Raw genomic sequence first — 19,909 nt, 5'->3', positions numbered from 1 at the left:
GCGTTCAACTTACCACTTCCGGCGCCCGCCACAGCGGCGGCCCTTCTGTCCCGCTCGGAGGACTCGTCTCTGCGCTAGGGAGCCGCTCCCCATTGGCTGCCGCGCGGGGTGGGCGGGAGAAATGAGGTTCGTCGCGCTCTTATTGGCTGCCTCGCCGGACGGCAGCCAATCAGAGCGTGCGGAGCATCTTCTCGGGGGCGGGGCCGCCCCCACTTCCGGGGGCGGGGCTGAGGCGCCGCCATTGGCCGCGGCCCCCACGTCCCGCCAGGCGATTGGGCGGCGGCTCCGCGCCGGGGCTGAAGTGTGAGGCGCCCATTGGGCCGCGGCGAGCGGACAGCGGCGCTTCCCCGCCATGGCCCCCGGCCGCCTCGGCCGCCTCTGCCTCCTGCTGCTCTGCCTCTGCGGGGAGGCCGCCGCCGGGTGAGCCCCCAGGGAGCGGGCCTCGGCGCCCCCCGGCTCCCCCCAGCCCCGAGGAGCGGGCCCCGAGCCCCTCCGTTCCCGGCTCTCCTTCCCCCCGGCTCCAAGGAACGGGCCCCGAGCCCGCCCGGTGTCCTGCTCCGCGCCCCGCAGCTCCCAGAAACGGACCTGTTTCCCCCCAAGGCTTGTGGGGGGAGAGCAAGGAACCGGGGGGATCGGGGCCCGTAGGAACGGGCCCCGATCCCCCCGGTTCCTTGCTCTCCCCCCCACGCTTGAAGGAACAGGCCCCAATCCCCTCCATCCCCTGCTCTCTTCACCCCCAGCCCCGAGGAACGGGCCCCGATCCCCTCCGTTCCCTGCTCTCCCTCCCCACAGCTCCTTGCTCTGTGCCTCCCAGCTCCCACCCCAGCCAGGAACGGGCCCTGATCCCCCTCAGTTCCCTGCTCTCCCTCCCTCCCAGCTTGAAGGAATAGGCCCCAATCCCCTCTGTTCTCTGCTCGAAGGAACGGGCCCCGATCGCCCCCCACTCCCTGCTCCACGCCCCCCAGCTCCAAGGAACAGCCCCTGATCCCCGGCTCCGGGGAATGGGCCCGAATCCTGCTCCCCAAGGAGCAGATCCTGACTCCCCCCTGCCGTTCCCTACTGCCCCCCCAGCTCCAGGGAATGGGATCCAATCCTATGCCCCCCTCATAAAGCACAGACCCTGCTCCCTCTCCTGCTCCAAGGATCAGGCTCCAGTCGTGCTCCCCCACACTCAGGCAATGGGCTCCCCTCTACCCCAGCTCCAAAGGCAGCTCCAGCTCCCCCGTGGCTGACACCTCACGTTCCCCCTGATGGATCCCATTCCCTTCCCCTCTCTCTCCCCTGGCAGGAGAGACTTTTACAAGATCCTGGGGGTGTCTCGCGGCGCATCCATCAAGGACATCAAGAAGGCCTACCGGAAACTGGCGCTGCAGCTCCATCCCGACAGGAATCCTGATGACCCCCGGGCACAGGAGAAGTTCCAGGACCTGGGGGCTGCCTATGAGGTGAGGTGGGAGCTGTCGGGGTGACGCTGTGTGGAGAACTGGGAGAACCTTCCCAGACAGTTGAGGGTGGGTATGATTCCTGGTGATACAGCTAGGGGCGTGAAGCTGAGCTTGGCCAACGAGCTGTCCCGTGAGGCTTCATCCTGTAACGTTCAAGGGAGCGAGAAAGGAGGGTTTCTAGGAGATGGAAAGGCCCTTCTGTAGGGCACAGGGGCAAACCCTCCTCCCCCATTCCTCTAGTAAAGTTCAGGCAGTCCACCACAGTGATCTGAGGGCTGGAGAACCACCCATATGAGACACTGAGAGAGTTGGGGTTGTCCAGCCTGGAGAAGAGAAGGTTCTGGGAAGACCTTACTGCAGCTTCCAGTGCTGAAAGGGGCTCCAGGAAAGCTGAGGAGAGGCTCTTGTCTCCCTTCTGTCACTGCTGGTTTCCTGCTGGCCCTCACAGAGCAGAGGCCCTGAGGAAGGCAGTGTTGACCAGCAAGAACCATTCTGTGATTTTATGATTTGAATTATTCCTTCTGCTTCTTTTTTTTAATCCTTGAGATAAACTCAGTATTGTTTCTGCTGTTTTCATTACCAACTGTACTTTTTATGGCTTTAAGGGACAGATGTTTAACTTCTCTAGTCCAGTGCAGCACTTTTGTAACATAGAGCACTGATGCGTGTCCCCCAGAGAAGAATTGTGGTGAGATTCTGTTTAAACAACCCAGTTTGGCTGTGGGTGAGTGTCCTGTTCGTGTGTGTCCCTCTGCCAGGTGCTGTCGGATGAGGAGAAGAGGAAACAGTACGATGCGTACGGTGAGGAGGGGCTGAAGGATGGGCACCAGAGCTCCCATGGAGACATCTTCTCACAGTAAGGAAACTTCGCCTCTTCAGGCTGTTCCCTACTTGGGCCGCTAATTTCATGTTGACTATAATAATTCCTGAAGTTGTTCATCTCATGTAATTCTCCCGGGTGAGAACTCTCACCGTCTGCTTGAAGGAAAACCTTGGAGACTCACTAGTGAGTTTTTCCTCATCCACCTCATCCTTGCACTGCTGCAAGCCAGCCTCCTAGCTGGCTAGCAAGCCAGCCTTCTCTCCATATGAAGAGGACCTCCCCTAGGTTGTGAGGAGGTTTTGAGGTGTTGGCATTCAACTCCTGCTCCAAAACTGATTTTGCTTAGCACAGAAAGCATTTCCAAAGCAAGTGCTTTGTTTGAAGGCGTTGGCTTGTGTTCTGGAGGAGGAAAAAGAGGTACCTGGGTTTCCCATGGTGCTTTTGTACCATGAGGAGGCTGATCCATAGGGAAGTGGGAGCTTTTGCTAAGCAGCACATTGGGTGGCTCTGTCTGTCAAAGCTTTGTTTGATCAGAATCCCTTCCTGAACTAATTGGTGTGGTTTCCTCCAGCTTCTTTGGGGACTTTGGCTTCATGTTTGGAGGGAACCCTCGCCAACAAGACAGAAACATTCCCCGTGGAAGTGACATCATTGTGGACCTAGAGGTTACTCTGGAAGAAGTCTATTCAGGAAACTTTGTAGAAGTAAGTTTGACTGCTTGCCCTCTCCGGTGCACTCACAGGTTTGAGCTGCCCGGCCTGGCCTCCGCTCAGAGCAGCTTCTTCTCCCAAAGAACAAAGCTAAGGCTCTTGGTGCCCGCCTATGACAGTGGAGGATGTTGAGGTGCTGTTGCTAGTAGTTAACTGAAAAAACAGTACGTTTGCTTATCTGGCCTTTTCGTTATAAAAGGAAGTTTCTTGCTCCCACACTGGCTGTGGGTGACGAGCGATGGCTTTTCCATTGCGGTAGCCCAGCTGGAAAAGGAGTGAGTGGTCTCTCTAGAATTCAGTGACTGAGCACCCGTCCTGAGCCTCAAATCCGGTTTGCAATCCTTGCTAAACCACATTGGGGATTTTTCCTGGACTCTTTATATGGCCAAACACGTCACTGCAGATCTCTGGATTGCACACTTGGCAAGCGTATGGTAGCCTCTTAATTACTTTTTTAAGCAAGCTGCGTTTCTGGTGCTGACAAACCCAGATGTTCTGCGTGTTAGAACTTGCGCAGATTGAGTTTGTGTCATGAGCATCTGCGTAAATGGGGAACTCCAAATCATTTGTGCGGGACAAGGGAGCTCTCGTAACCAAGGTGTGAGGTGTTCCGTCCTTTCCTATTTAGAAAGTGTGCAGGAAAAAGAAAAGAAATGGTAACAGCAATGTCAGAGGGAGTTTTTCTAGTATTTAATGCATTATCGGCAAGAGATGTAAGGTGCAAACTGCTGTCACACAAAACCGCATTGTGTTTGACAAATCCAAAGCTTTGTGCTCCCCGGAGTGCTGGGATTGACCTCTCTCTCCTTCTGCAGGTTGTCAGGAACAAGCCGGTGGCAAGACAGGCGCCTGGCAAACGGAAATGCAATTGCCGACAGGAGATGAGGACCACCCAGCTGGGGCCTGGGCGCTTCCAGATGACTCAAGAAGTTGTTTGTGACGAATGTCCCAACGTCAAGTGAGTTTTTATACCCTTTACTGCTGGATGAATGGATGGATAGATGGATGTTTATTCAAAACCTGCCACTAGATGGAGGGAAGTGCTTGTGCTACCAGTAAGAGCTGAGGAAACCAGTTTCTCTTTCCCAAGGTGCCAGGCTTTGTTCCTACAGTGGAGATGGCCAGCTCTTAGATGCGGAGCTTCCCAACTTACTCTTTCAATCTTTAATTCTTTGGAACATCCAGCCATACTCCAGTGAATTCCCCACAACTGCATGTGAAAAAACAAAACCAAGGAAGCCCACAGTTTCCAGCGGGGAAGATTTGGGCACAGAATACTGTGGTGGAGTCACGCATCCAGATGCTGAGAGTGCATTTAGAAGCTTAACTTTGCCTTCTCTGCTGGATGAGTATCAGCAGACAAGAAAGACGGTGTTCGCCCTCCAGTTTTAGGCATGAGCAAGGGGCGAGTGTGTGTTACCTTGGAGGGATTTTCTTGTTAGCCCAATAATAAAGAGGGTTCTATCATTATTCTTGAAGACTTAGTGCTTGCTCTTCCCCTTCGCAGGCTTGTGAATGAGGAGCGAACGCTAGAGGTGGAGATAGAGCCCGGCGTGAGGGATGGCATGGAATACCCCTTCATTGGGGAAGGTACGTCTGCGGGCACTGCTGCCTGACTTCACTTGCTCCTTCTCTGTGACCCAAGGCTGGTCTTCGTGGCAATGAAAGTGTCTAAGCCCTGCCTTGGGTAACAGATCGGTGATCGTCTGTGTGCTGCTGACATCCAGGGACAGCTTCTTTGCTAAGTCCAGATAACACTCCGAGTTCCACTCCCTTTGCTGATCCTGGGGGTACATACAAAAAAAACTCTAAACCTGGAGTTTCGGATAATTTTGGGGTTGGAGCATCTGTTCCAGGCTTGAGTAAGTGAGGAAATCCCCTCTGCCTGAGGAGATAAAGTCCTTCAACAGCTAAAGGATATCATTAACATGCAGACAAGTCTTTCAGAACACCAGAAAGGTATGAGATCTCATTGCAGCAATACTCAGAAAGTCCTAGGCTCTAGATATGGAGCCCAATGTCCAGCTCTGGAGTCCTCAGCACAGGAAGGACGTGGACCTGTTGGAGTGAGGCCAGAGGAGGCCACAGAGATGATCTGAGGGCTGGAGCAGCTCCCATATGAGGACAGGCTGCCTGTGGCAGGGGTGGTACTGGATGGCCTTTGAGGTCCCTTCCAACGCAAACCATTCTATGATTCTGTGATGTGTGTAGGCAAGTTTTTTTCATGTAAAGATCATCTGGTTGGTTTTCTCCTTTAACGTGTGAGTTGCGAATCTCTGTAATGTTTAATGTGCTGTTTGTTTCTTTACTTGTTCCCAATCAGCTCCTCTAATCAGAGCTTTGCTCTCTTTTCCACAGGTGAGCCCCATGTGGATGGGGAGCCGGGGGATTTGCGCTTCAAAATTAAAGTTCTTAAGTAAGTAACTGGCCTAGCAAGCCCACTCTTTCTGCTCACGGTACAGGGAAGCTTCAAGCTGCTTTCTGGCCAGCGTCGCCCTCTTGGCGGGCTGTAGCCACCCCTCAGCAGAGCTGGTGGAGCTGGGAGTCTGCCCCTCAGGGCTGTGCAGAACGGTCAGCCCTGATGATGCTGGAATCACCACTGTTAAGATGCTGTGATAATTCCCCTTTTATTTCATTTGGCTGGAATTCTGGCACGCATTGGTAGCTCCTGTGTGAATCACATGGGATATCTTCTTTTTCCATAAACTTACTATCTCCGTATCGTGAGGCCATGCTGTACTAAGGAAACTGTTGTGTGAGTCACAACTCCTTGGCACGCCTCACCACTCATTGCCCTAGAAATAGAAAGGTTATTGGTAGTTCATATCTCACAGGAAAACAAAGCTCAATTTCATTCATTCTTTACATCCCCTCTGATTTCTCTGAATTCTGAATTTCTCCTCTGAATTCTCCACACTCACGAAGAGTGGGGCTGGAGCTGAAGGACCCATTTCCTCTATGGGGAAGAAGAGTTCTGATATCTCTTTATTTCCACAGGCACCCGGTCTTTGAAAGAAGAGGAGATGACTTGTATACAAACGTGACGATCTCGCTGGTCGAGGCACTTACGGGCTTTGAGATGGATATCACCCACTTGGATGGGCACAAGGTGAGGCAGCGGCTTGCTGTGTGGAGGCAGAAAGTTACAGCAGGTCCTCTGGGCTGAGGGTTTGCTTGCCCAGGGTCTGTGTGGAGATCATAAGCAGTTCTTCCTCCACTAGAGCCTTCCAGAGCAGTTCCCATGGAGCCAAAACCAGCCCTGCACGAGGGATGTGCAGCGGGGGGCTCAGTTCTGGGCAGTCACAGTAGTTACTGAGCATGGTGTTAGTTCTTGCATGTCTCCTGGCAGTAAATACTGCCTGGACTCCTTAAATATTGCTCAGTATCAGGGGAAGCTTTTCAGTGGGTTGGAAAGGGCGTTGGAGTATTGGGGTACACAGGCAGAACACCAGTAATGTTCCAAAATCATAGAATCATGGAATGATTTGGGTTGGAAGGGACCTCAAAGCCCATCCAGTCCCACCCCTGCCATGGGCAGGGACACCTCCCACTGGATCAGGGGCTCCAAGCCCCATCCAACCTGGCCTTGAACCCCTCCAGGGATGGGGCAGCCACCCCTGCTCTGGGCAGCCTGGGCCAGGGCCTCCCCACCCTCAAGGAGAAGAATTTCTTCCTAATGTCTAATTTAAATCATTTGCCTAAATGTCTTTTGTCTCTAGGTCCACATTGCTCGGGATAAAATTACGAAACCTGGAGCCAAACTGTGGAAGAAAGGAGAAGGTCTTCCAAATTTTGACAACAATAATATAAAAGGCTCACTAATAATAACATTTGATGTGGAGTTCCCCAAAGAGCAGCTGACAAGCGAACAGCGGGAAGGTGCGTGTTTTTAGAGCTCTGTCGTGGCAGTGGGCTGCACAGAGCTCTCACCAAAGATAAGAGGTTGGCACAACTGAAGCAGTGGTCAGGAGGGGTTCTTTTTTTGCCTGTGGCCTTTGTACAACGTATTGCAGTTGCCTGATATCCAGTGATTAACTTCTATTTCTCTTTGAAGCAAGTGAGCACAGCTGCTTACAGTTATAGAGATCTGGATTAGGTTGGGATGTGCTGCAGCTGGGATGTAGCACTTGGCAGGTTTGCAGGAGCTTTGTTCTGTAGCTGCCATCTGTCTGAGCTGAAAGACTTCCTGGGCTTAGCCTCTTTCTCCTTTGCCTTTGCTGGAATGGAATCACAAGCTGTTTTCCAGCCCCTGTTTCTACTTTCTTGGAGGCAAGGCTTGAGAAAATCCCTCTGTGGTCAAGGGGTAGACAGTACCATGTAGCATCAGGAGAAGGATTGTTCGTCTCTACATCTCCTTCTACTCAAAGTGCTTCGTGGCCGTATAGGAAAAGAGGGTGCGATCAGGTGTTTGTTTCAAAGCCAGGTTGGATGGGGCTTGGAGCAACCTGATCCAGCTGCCCAGATTGCTCCAAGCCCCATCCAACCTGGCCTTGAACCCCTCCAGGGATGGGGCAGCCACCACTGCTCTGGGAAACCTGGGCCAGGGCCTCTCCACCATCACAGGAAACATTTCTCCCTGAGATCTCATCTCAGTCTCCCCTCTTTCAGCTCAAAACAATCCCCCTCATCCTGTCCCTGCACTCCCTGATGCAGAGCCCCTCCCAGCTTTCCTGGAGCCCCTTTCAGCACTGGTAGCTGCTCTAAGGTCTCCCCTCAGCCTTCTCTTCTCCAGGCTGAACAACCCCAACTCTCTCAGCATGGCCTCATACAGGAGGTGCTCCAGCCCTCAGATCATCTCCGTGGCCTCTTTCTGGACTTGGTCCAACAGCTCCATGTCCCTCCTGTGAGGCCACAGCACCTCTCGAACACACATGAGGTTGTTCCAGCTGTTTTTCTTGGCAGATTAGAAGAGGGTGGGCATGGAGCAGCCACAGAAGCATTCGTGTTTGTCCAACCTCTCACACGTCGTTATGGACAAGTGATGCTGCTGGCATGAGTGTGTTCAGGCATGAGACCTTTGGGTGTTTCGCTCCCTCCCAAAGCCATTCCATGCTTCCCAAGGGAAGGTGCCTGGGTGGGCAGTCAGATTCCTGTGTGCTAGAATATCTCCAAACACCCGGTGACTCTAGGAGTTTTATGAGGGAATAGGTCTGTTGCGTGGCAGCGGTTCAGCGTACATATTCAAAGGAAACAGTAGGCTTCAGAACTCAAAACATTCCCTTTTTTCTCTTACTGTTGGCAGTGGTCCCGATTTCTTATCTCCTAACCAAATGTACAGCTCTGGGGCACTCAGAAGATACCCTGACTCTGAGAGCACCGCTCTGGTCAGTCCGAGCTTTAGCGTCAGAAGAATAATATGCTCACTTTCCTGCCAGGGTGACATCAGGGAATTTATTGCCTGTTGATCAGAGGTGGCTTTCTCTTTTGACACGTCTCTCGTTATCTCTGCGGACACTTGTTTGTGCCCTGTTCTGGAGTCGTGGATCCCATGTTTAACTCCGGAGTGCTCAGAGAGCAGCAGCAGGCAGCAAAGCATTTGGGTTGTATTGAAGCCTGTTGGCAGTGTCAGAAACATCTCAAAGTTGGCTGTAGTGAAAAATGCCTGAGGTGCAGTAGCACCAGATGTCAGAATTCCTGGCAGGAATTCCTGGTTGAACATGTGATACATGTTGAAATATTCTGCGCGGTAATGAGGGCGTCCGTCTGGCCACCACGCTCCTGCCTGGAGCTGGCTACTAGGAAACGAGGTACGGGAGTGGTTCTGTTTTTCAGGGCTGCTGAGCACACCTTTCTCCAGCCATGTCCTTCCTTTCCAGGAACTACACGTCCAGGAGGCACATCCTCTCACCCGCAGCCAGGAAGCAGCTTTGAGCCTCCTGTGGCAGTGGAGGGGAAGTGGCCTTGCCTTGCTCTCCCCTGGAGAAAGACCCGACTGGTTGTTAATGGTTGAAGAGCAGCCCTGGGGAGAGGGGCTTGTGGTGCTGGGGGTTGAGAAGCTCGACATGAGAGAGCAGCATGCGCTCAGAGACCACCTGCGTCCGGGGCTGCATCCAGAGCCGTGGGACCAGCAGGGAGGGAGGGGATCCTGCCCCTCTGCTCCACTCTGAGAGACCCACCTGGAGCCCTGGGTCCAGCTCTGGAGTCCTCAGCACAGGGAGGACAGGCAGCTGTTGGAGCGAGTGCGGAGGGGGCCACAGAGATGATCCGAGGGCTGGAGCACCTGCCATATGAGGACAGGCTCTGTCTTCTGTCGTGGCGAGGTGCAAGCCTACCCTCTGTGTGCTTTGTTGCCAGACTGGTGCTCTTTTGGGGACATCCAACAGCAGAATTACAGCAGATGAGCTGAATTTCTTTTCCTATTTGAAAGTTACCCAAGGTGTGGGGAGTTCTCTTCTCTGCTGTGGGTCCCAGCAGACCCTGCTCGGCTCGGCAGTTTCTGATGGCAGACGGAGCCAAGCTGCTGCCGTGCCCTGAGGGGCCTCATGGCCAGGGCAGTGGAGCCCTGGCAGCGTGTGGACACGGTGACTCTACAGAGGGAGTCCCTTCTGATTATCGCTAGAAAAATAGCATGACACATCCCTTCTTCCCGCTCCGCTTCCTCTGGTTTGTGCGGATTTGCCCTTTAAGTAGCAGCTGGTCTCCCTGATCGTGCTGACCCCGGGAGATGAGCTATTAGGGTTTTAAGGGCTGACTCACTCTTCTCTTATCCTGCTCTGCTAAGAATTTCTGTCCTGACAGGACCTTGGAGCAGTCAGTTCTTTGAAATGTTTTGTGAATGGGCTTTCAGGGGTGTGGAAGAGATATTTGTAAAGTCATAGAGAGCCCTTTCTGAAACTCTGTGGCCTTCAAAAAGACTTATGGGTTTCAGGCCTTCAATAAGATGCTTAAGTCCACAGATAAGGAGTTTGCTTCTCTCGCTTGCCTTCAGGGACTGCTTCTAGTGGGCAGTATTGTCCCCAGGCACTGCATACCAGCATGAAAACCTCTGCTTTCTGATTACTGATTGATAGGAGGGACATGGATCTGTTCAAGCAAGCCAGGGAGATGATGGGAGGGCTGGAGCACCTCTGGTACAAGGACAGGCTGAGTTTCAGTAGCTGGCAGGTCCAGGAGGACTCACACACAGCACTCCCCAGCTCACTGCTTGCAGTTTTCTCTTGGGATCTACAGGAGCCTGGGGAGGTGAGCTTGATGAATTAGACCTGGAAGTGCAACAACAAAACAACTTGCTGAATATTTGTACTTAAGATGACAGAGTTGTTATCGACTTCAACAGCTAAGTAGCTCTGGGAGTTGACTTTATCTCTTACGGAGCTGTGAGGATCTTACTGAGCTTTGAGTTTGTAGCAGCAAAGTCATTCTCCCTGGAACCACTGGGATGCAAGAGCACATGAAACCACCGCTACAGCTTCACTGAACTTGGTCACGCTTCTCCTTGTTGAAAGAGGAGGTTCAGATCAGACATCAGGAACAATTTCTCCACCGAAAGGGCCTGGGGCCCTGTCAGAGGCTGCCCAGGAGGTGGTGGAGTCCCCATCCCTGGAGGGATTTAACAGACGGGTGGGTGAGGTGCTCAGGGATCTGGGTTAGTGGACAGGGACAGTTGGACTCAAAGGTCTTTTCCAACCAAACGATTCCGTGATTGTATAAGTGCTGAAGGAGCAGGAGTAAAGCTGTCATGTCACTGAGTTCAGGAGCACTTTTCCTTTTCCTTTTCTCTTTTTTGGGGTGCTGGTGTTTGCGTTATTCAGATACACGGAGCCAGATGTGTAAACGCAGCAGGAACAGCAAACACAGCATCCTCAGCCTGGCTGGGCTGGGTGGTAATGTTTTCCTTTCTCTTGCAGTAATACTTTGCTTTCTCTTGCAGGTCTCAAACGGTTGTTGAAACAGGGGCCGGTGCAGAAGGTCTACAACGGCTTGCAGGGGTATTGATGCGGGGAAGAACTGACTTAACTGCAAATGAAGCGTCAGATTTGTTTTCCGTCTCTTCTCCCGACCACTGTAGAATGGAAAAGAGGGAGGGGGGGCAATTGTTGAGGTATGTCTAATTTTTCCTTTGTAAATGATGGAAGTGCTCAGACGCATTAGGGGCAGATGCTGCCCTTTTCAGGACACAACTGGTGCTGCCTATCATATATTCCACCTCCTGGAGCAACAAAGACTCCTTGAGCAGGGGAAAAAAAAAGGTTGGGAAAGGAGTTTTAAATTCCATGCAGATTGGAATTTCTGGTTTTTAAATATATTTTGATGTGACTTTTCTTGACCATCTCAACGTACTTTCATAGCTTCTCCTGCTTTTCATGTCCTTTGTGTCAGTCATTTTGGGTTTTTTAATCCCAGCCCTTCCTCCACTTCCCCTCTGAGTCCAGAGCGTGGTGTTCCTGGGGTAGGAGTGGAGGTGGTGTTGGGAATGAACTGGCAGTAGAGCCTCCTGGCCCCACACAGGGTTGGGAAAGCAGGGGGAAAGAGTCCTCTTAAGGCTCCTGTGGACTCTTAACTACCAAGCATCCTCTTGTCCTAGAAGTTAACACTTGGTTTTAAGTTTGAAGTCACAACAGCTTTGCAAAGGCTCCTCCAGCTTTCACCGTGGGGTACTGGGAAATCATGAGAGTGGCCTGAGTGGCCTTGGTTCTTCCTTGTTGCCCCCCAAATGTGACCAACAGCGTGTCTGGAAATGTTTGCTGACCTCCTGCGCTCTGTCCTCTGTGAGGACGGGTGAAGCTGCCAGCACAGAAATAAAGGTATTTGAGTTGGAATGACAAAAACTACCTGGTTATGTGTTTCAGCAGCCCGTGCGCTGGGATGAGTTGCTGGACTAACAAGGAATGGTCCCTCCAAGCTGTGAGTTGCCGTAAAGGGGGAAACTCCAGCTGCTGAGGCTGGGAAAAGCTCTGTAGCTGCTTTATTTGAACCCAGGGCGTAGTAACCTGGTAGGGAGGTACCTGTGCTGCTCTGGTCTCTGTTGTGAAGACCATTCTGCTCTAAGGCTCGGGCTCTCAGCTCCACAGGTTCTTCAGGAGCGATCCCTAAAGCATTTGTCAGCGTCTGTCAGACAGGGATGCAGGGATGTAGGCAGAAAGAGAAGCGAGACAGTTGTTCGTGTAGGACAGGAATCTGCTCCTTCCCTCTGGGCTTCTCGGGGGCTATGAAGTGGAAATCACAGAATCATGAAGGCTGGGAAAACCCTCTCAGCCCATCCAACTCAACCACCAGCCCAACCCCACCCTGCCTGCTGAACCAGGTCCTAAAGTGCCACCTCTCCGTGGTTTTTGAACCCCTCCAGGGTTGGAGACTCCACCCCTGCCCTGGGCAGCCTCTGCCAGGGCGTAACCAATCCTTCAGTGAAGAAATTTTTCCTAATATCTAATCTGACCCTGCCCTGGCCCAACTTGAGGCCATTTCCTCTCGTCTCTTTCCTTGGTTGCAGAGCCCAGCACCCACCTCACCACAACCTCCTTCCCGGGAGCTGCAGAGAGCAATGAGGTCCCCCCTCAGCCTCCTCTTCTCCAGGCTAAACAGCCCCAAGTCCCTCAGCTGCTCCCAGAACCCCTGGGCTCCAGCTACATTCCCTTCTCCAGTTGTGCTCCAGCTGCTGCCTTACCCCTCATCCCCTGCCTCCCTAACCTGGGAAGTGGATGGGATCTGTTTTTTTCTACCTGGAAATGGTTGCTGGGGAGCAGCAGCAGGAGGCCCAGGGCAGCTTGTTTGGTTTTGTTGTTTGTTCTCATTGTGAACTTCCAGTAGCTGCGATGTGAGCACGGAGAGGTGCGGAGCAGCCCCTGTGCCTCGTCCCACCCAACCCTTTACTCCAGCAGGAGCTGATGCAGCGGAAGCAGGCGCACCGGGAAGGTTTCCTGTTGGATCCTTTGTACGTTTGCCTCGGCAGAGCAGCGCAGGGGCTTTGGGAACAGCTGAGGCAGGGGGAGGCAAGCCTGGGATGCCAAATCCTTCGTCTTGGTGCTCGTCTTCCTCAAAATCTGGGAGCCTAAACTGTTAATCCCAGCTGAGGCTGCCACCTCCGATGCCTGTTGGGTGACCCGTTCTCTCCGGGGCAGCTCTGCCCCTGCCTCCCCCTTAGCTCGGATTTCTATGAAACCTTCTATTTCAAAGAATGTCCTTCCGATGCCCCCGGGCATGGGGCTGCTGCCCGCTGTCTCAGCCCCTCCAGGGCCCGTTAGCAGTTCCCTTACTGCTTTCCTATTCCTCAGCCCTGCTGCCAGGGCTCACCTGGAGCGATAGAGCCCAAAAGCCAGGGCTTGGCACCAAAGTCTCAGCTCCTCCACAGCTGAAGGCAGCGTAACCTTTCCTACCTGCCCCCTGAGCAGCAGGCAGTGCATTTATTTCAGGCATGAGTGCTTGTTCCTGCTGCTGCTTTTCCTTTTCCTGTGAATTCCTTTCCTTCCTGTGGCTTTTAGGGTCGTTATTTTTCATTGTGGGTCTGTAACTCCTCCAAGAGGCCGGTGCTCTGAGGAACAGCAACAATAGCTGCAAAGCTCTGGCTTTTACTAGGCAGAGAAGAAAAACAGAAAAGAAACCTCCATATCGTATCAGGCAGCCCTGCTTCCTTCCCTCTTCCCTTTCCCACTGGCTCTGTGTGCAGAGCTGGGGTCCTCCCTGGACCTTTCCCACCTTCAGACAAAGCTTCCAGGCTTTCTCCAACTTTGTCATCCAAGGGCTCCAGGGTGTCTGGCCAGGGGGACGTGGAAGCTGCTTGGGGTCTGGGACATCCTGTGTCCCTTCTTTTGGTGAGTCATGGTGTGCATGGACTCCTTTGTCTCCTATAAGTGCTTCTTAGGAGGCTTAGATGGTCACATCACCACCTCTTCATTTGGGACTAAGGTGCAGACCTCTGAGCTGGGAATCCTGGAAGGCACAGCCTTCATTTCCAGTCCCTTCAAAGCAATCCTGTTTTTCCCAAACTGGAGCAATCAAAACCACCCTGATTTCCTGGTCACCTTTTACCCTAAATCCCTGCACGGTCAAGGATTGTTGAAGGTTTAGCTAGAGCCGTGTTTGCTGTTCAGTTCTCCCAGCAAAAAACTCATCCTTGAAACATGATTCACAAAGTCCCTGCTGTTTTGGGAATGGGAGAATCACAAATGCTTTGGGTGGGAGGGGAGGTCCCTTCCAGCCCAAACCGTTCCATGGTTCTGTGATGCTGATTGCCACGGAGCCCTGCTCCATCGGGACGGTGGCCAGCAGCCAGCTTTCCTCCTCCCATTTCCTCTGGGTCGCTCAGGCTCACTGACCTGGGAGGTGGGAGGAAAGGGAAGAGGGCAGAGATGATCCTGGGTACCCGTGCGCCCTGCAAGCAGGGACTCAGCAGCACGGCCCTTTCCTCTGCCGTTCAGTGTTTCCAGGGCGCTGCCCGCCCTCGGTGGGAGCAGGATGCTGCTGGAAAGCAAACACCCCGCAGCTGGGAACGCCGGCCTCGCGAGCTGATGCCCAAAAGGCAGCAGGGGGACCCTGCCCACCCTGTGTGAGGCACCCGGGGCACGAGGGCGCAGGGGAAAGCTGCTTCCCAGCACGTTGGCGGCGTCTGGCTGGAACAAAGTTCAAGGCTGGGCGTCTTATCTCAGCCCTTGTCCAGAGCCGCGATAGCAGGGCTGAGCGATGGGAACGACGTGGAGTGGGGAAAGCAAAGCCTCTGGGCGATCGGGGCGGAGAGCCGGGATGGTTTGCTCTGGGGGTTGGGTAAAGCCTCCGTGAGCTTGGGGCAGGCACCAACGCTGATCCTCTCAGCTGGCCCTGTGATGAGGGGGTTTGGGATGAGGAAGAGACATTTAGGGCTGTGCTGGAGCAGGGGACACATGCTGTTGCCATAAACCCTTGTCTCTTGGCTGCTGAGCCCACGCCAGGTGCCGGTCACCAGCAGGGAGGTGCCCTGGGGCACGGGGTGCAGCTGTGGGGGTGTTGACACGGGCACCATTTGGAATGAGGCTGCTCCTCAGGATCTGGGGGGGGATCCCATCCCCTAGTGGAGACTCCAGAGCAGCCGCAAAGCCTTTCTGGAGCGCTCTCCTGCTGCGACCAACACGCACAGAGAGCCCAGGGGAAGGAAAAAGGCTTTTCCAGCAGGGTTTAAAGCAGAGACTTCCTCATCTGTCCGAAAGATGACGCAGGTCAGAAGCAGAAAGCAAAACAAGCTCTGGTGTTCCCGACCTCCCCGTTTTCTCCAGCCCGGGGGCTCTGCCGGGTGCCATCCCTGCTGCCAGCCCATGCCCAGCACTGTCCCAGCCTCGGGGTGTCCCCGCGGGGAGCAGGGAGCTGCGCCCAGGGCCCTCAGAACGAGGTCTTGGGACCATGGTGCAATATCTCCTCCACTTCCCAGCAGCAGAGATGCCAGAAGCCCAAGCAGAGCCATGAATGCAGCAATTTCTGCCCGCTGGATGCTGCCTGTGTTTTCATCCCTCAGCGGGGTTCAAAGCTCCTGCCTTTGACCTTCAGCATTGGCCTCATGTCCCTGGTGCCCGCGGTGGGGACACGCAGTGCTTGGCCCGCAGTAGAGGTCCCGCCAAGGGCCCATCTTCCGAGGCCGAGCGATGACGTTCCCGTGCGTCGGCCTCGTTGTTTTGGAGCCTCTGGCCTCTTGGCTGCTGTTTCTCTATCGTAACTGCGCCCGCTGAAGGGTGGGGAGGGCCCGGCCCCTGCCCCCAGAGCCTGGGGGAGGCGGGAGCTGCTGGGGTGGCCGCCGGCCAGGGCGATGAGATGTGGGCTTTGGAGACCTCCTCCTCCAACCCTCCTTGAGGACAGCAGCGACCTCATCTTCCCAACCCCTGCATCTCTTTTCCCATCTTCCCACCCTTTCTTGCTTTGAGCCACAGGGAAGAGTATTTAGAAAGGAATGAGCTGAAAGTTAATCCAGGAAAGCTCCTTGCCCCCATGCTGTCCCCTCTTCTGGTGGCCCAAGCCAGCTCCTGGCCGATCCCCAGCCTTTCCCGGCCTCGGGAAGGAGCACAAGAAGGAGTCACGCTCAAAATCTCGCTGTGGGTGAAAGGGAGACGCAGCCAGGAATTTATTATCGATCCAAAGTTCAAACGGTCGAAGAGTGGGGTTTTAGCCCAGATCTGGGTTGCAGAGAAGGAGAATAAAGCCACGGGTGCTGTTGTACGGAGGCAGTGAGACAGCTCTGCCTTTCTCTGGCCGCCCCTTGAGGAGCATTTTCTCACCTTGGGGTCTCCAGCGCATCACCTGCGCCTGCCCTGCATGATCCTGGCGCCCCCTAACATCCCTGGGGATGCACGTCCCGATGGGAGAGCAGCGAATGGGGTCACCTGCCCTGAGGAGAAGGACTTGGGGTGCTGGGAGAAGCTCAACGTGAGCCGGCAACGTGCACTCACAGCCCAGAAACCACCCGTGTCCTGGGCTGCATCCAGAGCCGTGGGACCAGCAGGGAGGGAGGGGATTCTGCCCCTCTGCTCCATCTGTGAGACCCACCTGGAGCCCTGGGTCCAGTTCTGGAGTTCTCAGCACAGGGAGGACATGGAGCTGTTGGAGAGAGTCCAGAGGAGGCCACGGAGATGATCCGAGGGCTGGAGAACCTCCTGTACGAGGACAGGCTGAGAGAGATGGGGTTGTTCAGCTTGGAGAAGAGAAGGTTGCGGGGAGATCTTAGAGCACCTTCCAGTGCTGAAAGGGGCTCCAGGAAAGCTGGGGAGGGGCTCTGGATCAGGGAGAGCAGGGATAGGACAACAGGAATGGTTTTGAGCTGAAAGAGGGGAGATGGAGATGAGATCTTAGGGAGAAATGTTTTGCTGTGAGGGTGGGGAGGCCCTGGCCCAGGTTTCCCAGAGCAGTGGTGGCTGCCCCATCCCTGGAGGGGTTCAAGGCCAGGCTGGATGAGGTTGGAGCCCCTGATCCAGTGGGAGGTGTCCCTGCCCATGGCAGGGGTGGGACTGGGTGGGCTTTGAGGTCCCTTCCAACCCAAACCACTGTGTGATCCTGTGATCTGCTCAGTAATGCTGTCCCATCACCCCTGTCTGCACTTGGCCTTGGTGGCTCACGCAAAGAGGTGGAAATGAAAAATAAATGAAGTGTTGCCACTCGGCTGTTAGAAAATGACTTCATGGAGTCCAAGCGAAGCTGCAGGCGCAGTGAGTGAAGATCAGGTGGCCAAACCCTGCCCTCTCCTGCTCTCTCCAAAGGCCTCACAGACTCGGTCCAACTCAGGGGCTGGCAACACCAACCCCCCCCCCAGCTCCCCAGGACGGACCCGCAGCCCCACACTGGTGCTGCTGGGAGGGAAGGGGAGCAAGGGACGATGGTGGGTCCATCCCGTGCCTTCACAGGGTGATGATGGGTCCACCACCTGCTCCCACGGGATGATGACAGGTCCTTGTCCCCCTGCCACCACAGGATGACGATGGGTCCATCCCCTGCCTCCATGGGGTGACGTGGGACGGGGTCCATCTCCGCTAGCAGCTCCCTCCTGTGCACAAGAAGATCCCCATGGCCATGCCCAGCAAGGCGACGGTCCCCACGATCAGGCCCAGCACCAGCGGGGCGTGCGACCGGCCGCTCTGTTTTCCTGCAAGAGGCAAGAGGGACGGAGATGACGACCAGGGTCCCTCCAGCCGTGCCACCGCGTGTCCCCGGCCCTGGCACGGACCCGTCTGTGTGCTCTGAGCCTGCAGGATCCCCACGCAGGTGGTGTTGAGGAAATGCTGGAGGTCTTGGGTGGTCGTCAGGTACTTCATCAGCTCCTTCTCAGCAAAGGCGGCCACCGCGTGCGGCCCGGGCCAGCGCCGCTCCCAGGTGGCGTTGGGGACGTGGAAGCTGAGGAAGGCCGTCCCGTTGAGGGTCATCTCGTAGAAGCTGTGGGCCGTGCCGTCACGGAAGAGGCGGCAGCCCAGGTGGCAGCGCAGGCGCTGGGTGTCTGCGGGGACAGAGCGACCACGTCAGGGGCACCGCGCCCGGCACCCAGCCCTGCGCTGAGTCTGCAAGGTCTCAGCCTCAGTTTCCCCACCCCAAGCTTCGTTTTCACTCGGTTCAGCTGCAGCAGCAACTTTCCCAATAACCGGGCGAGCAGGCTTGGTTTTCCCTTCCTTATGAGCACGCGGCACAGCCGCAGCGCCAGGGGTTTGGGTGTAGAGTGAGACGGACATCGCTGTCACAGCAGGGAGCGAGGGGCCGCGGGGCCAGGGAGCGTGGGGCAAGGGGCTGTGGGGAGAGGGAGCATGGGGCAGGGGGCTGCGGGGCTCAGAGCGCTGACTCTGAGGCGAGCAAGGGCTCCCCAAGGGCCAGGGGAGGAAACACACAGCTGGGGCAAAGCTCGTTTGGGGGTAACGAGAAGAATGAAAGTCAAATCATGCAGGGACGGCAGGGGGAACGGGAGCGCATCAAAACCATCACCCTCGGTGTCCTGCAAACACTGCAGGGTGTGAGGGGCGCAGGCAGAGGAGAAACGAAGTGTATGTGGGGCGTGAGGTTGGGGCAGTGAGGTACAGGGGGGGCGCAAAGGAGGTGCCGGTGGGGGTAGGGGGGATGCAGGGGGTGTAGACACGGAGCGAGCAGGGTGCAGGGAGGTGGGGAGCAGGCAGGGCACGAGGAGACTGTGGGCAGGGTGAAGGCAAGGTGCAGGGAGGAAGGTGAGGTGCAGGTGGAGGGCAAGAATGTGCAAAAGGGGGTGCAGGTGGGGTGCCTGCCCCTCACAGTCCCACACAGCCCCCAGCCCTTTTCCCCAGGGGCGGCAGGAGACCGAGCATCTCCCTGTTCCCGAGGTGGGCTCCAGACCAAACCTCCCCAGCTCCCTTAAGGGGCTCCTTTTGCCCCCAGCGAGGGTTTGCATGTGGCCGTGTCCCCATCCCTCTGCTCCGCTGGCCCTGGAGAGCCATTCCCGTGCCCAGGCAGAGCTGGGGGTCCCGTTTCCCCGGTGGGACCCATCCCTGCATCCCCTTGGGTACCACTCACAGTTGATGGGTCTCTCCTTGTGGAAGAGCTTCACCAGCTGGCCAAAGTAGAGCAGGTAGGTGTCCACGTACTGCTGCCGCCTGGCCCAGGCGTCGGGGGGCTCCAGCGGCAGCACCTGGGTGACGTTGAACCCCTCCAGGAGGTGGCTGAGCCTGCCGTCCAGGCTGGCGTTCCCCCAGAAGACGGAGCTGCCGTCGGAGACACGGGTCTGTTGCAGCATGGTGAAGGTGGCCAGGGCTGCGAGAGATGCTGGACATCACCCACCGTCCTCGTAAGCCGTGCGTGTCCCCAACCCCAAGTCTCTCCGAGCCCGCTGTCACCGTGTCCTCGCCCTACCTGCCTGCTCTGCCCCACAGCCCAGGGCTCCGCAGAGCAGCAGCAACCGCAGCATCGTGGGGACACGGATGGGGACCGGGATGGTGGCTCCGCAGGGAGTGAAGGGCAGCGAGAGGGATGTGGATGGTGGCCCCAGAGGGAGTAAAGTGCAGGGAGAGGGATGGGGACGAGAATGGTGACACCACAGGGAGTTAAAGGCAGGGATGGGGACGGGAGAGGTGGCCCCACAGGGAGTCAAGGGTGGGGAGAGGGATGGGGATGGTGGCCCCAAGCTGGCCTCGCAGGGAGTTAAGCGTAGGGAAAGGGACGGGAATGGTGGCCCCAGAGGGAGTCTGGCGCAGGGAGAAGGATGGGGATGGGAATGGTGGCCCCACGCCGGCCTGACAGGGAGTTAAAGCTGGACCGGGGAGGTGGGGCTGGAGGAGGAGAGCGGGAGTCCGGCCAGGTCGCTCCCATTTCCTCAGCCCGAGCCACCCGCACTCCTTCGCTGCCGGACACGCGGGGAGCCTGGCCTCCGACATCCAGCGACAGCCAAGGGGTCTGAGCCCAGCTGAACGCAGGGAGAGCAGCCGGTGCCTGCCTCAGTTTCCCCACCCTCCGGCAGGGCTCCCTCCCCGCTCTGCTCGGGCGATGCGGGAGAGTGATAGCTCCAGGAGGAGAAAGGAGGGATGGAGGAACAGCCT

General features: G+C 55.8%; 2 protein-coding genes across 2 annotated transcripts; one reads left to right on the top strand and one right to left on the bottom strand.

Annotated features, from left to right (window-relative positions):
• The first annotated feature begins 313 nt into the window (after window positions 1–313).
• On the top strand, window positions 314–11,253 carry DNAJB11 (DnaJ heat shock protein family (Hsp40) member B11). The gene is made up of 10 exons (XM_069865267.1): window positions 314–420; window positions 1,289–1,445; window positions 2,204–2,301; window positions 2,840–2,972; window positions 3,794–3,936; window positions 4,486–4,568; window positions 5,337–5,394; window positions 5,976–6,087; window positions 6,698–6,857; window positions 10,849–11,253. The coding sequence occupies exons 1-10, from the start codon at window positions 353–355 to the stop codon at window positions 10,911–10,913; spliced, it is 1,077 nt and encodes a 358-aa protein (XP_069721368.1). The 5' UTR covers window positions 314–352; the 3' UTR covers window positions 10,914–11,253.
• A 4,488-nt stretch (window positions 11,254–15,741) lies between these two features.
• On the bottom strand, window positions 15,742–19,594 carry PROCR (protein C receptor). Its single transcript, XM_069865301.1, has 4 exons — window positions 19,227–19,594; window positions 18,891–19,127; window positions 17,590–17,856; window positions 15,742–17,508 (listed from the first exon to the last, which is right to left on the bottom strand). Exons 1-4 carry the CDS (start codon window positions 19,279–19,281, stop codon window positions 17,396–17,398), a joined length of 672 nt encoding a protein of 223 aa, XP_069721402.1. The 5' UTR covers window positions 19,282–19,594; the 3' UTR covers window positions 15,742–17,395.
• Window positions 19,595–19,909: the final 315 nt, after the last annotated feature.

Source organism: Phaenicophaeus curvirostris, chromosome 10 (genome assembly GCF_032191515.1).
Source record: "Phaenicophaeus curvirostris isolate KB17595 chromosome 10, BPBGC_Pcur_1.0, whole genome shotgun sequence".
NCBI lineage: Eukaryota > Metazoa > Chordata > Aves > Cuculiformes > Cuculidae > Phaenicophaeus > Phaenicophaeus curvirostris.
Note: the sequence above shows the minus strand (reverse complement) of the source record. Positions and strands in the feature narration are given on the sequence as shown.

Bases quoted from the DNA above. Each gene is read 5' to 3' on its own strand.
- PROCR (XM_069865301.1), bottom strand. From the start codon at position 19,281: ATGCTGCGGTTGCTGCTGCTCTGCGGAGCCCTGGGCTGTGGGGCAGAG. The intron at 17,857-18,890 runs GTGAGTGGTACC...CTGTCCCCGCAG, and splicing joins CAAGGAGAGACCCATCAACT to ACACCCAGCGCCTGCGCTGC. The intron at 17,509-17,589 runs GTCCGTGCCAGG...TGCCTCTTGCAG, and splicing joins GGCTCAGAGCACACAGACGG to GAAAACAGAGCGGCCGGTCG.
- DNAJB11 (XM_069865267.1), top strand. From the start codon at position 353: ATGGCCCCCGGCCGCCTCGGCCGCCTCTGCCTCCTGCTGCTCTGCCTC. The intron at 1,446-2,203 runs GTGAGGTGGGAG...TCCCTCTGCCAG, and splicing joins ACCTGGGGGCTGCCTATGAG to GTGCTGTCGGATGAGGAGAA. The intron at 6,088-6,697 runs GTGAGGCAGCGG...TTTTGTCTCTAG, and splicing joins CCCACTTGGATGGGCACAAG to GTCCACATTGCTCGGGATAA.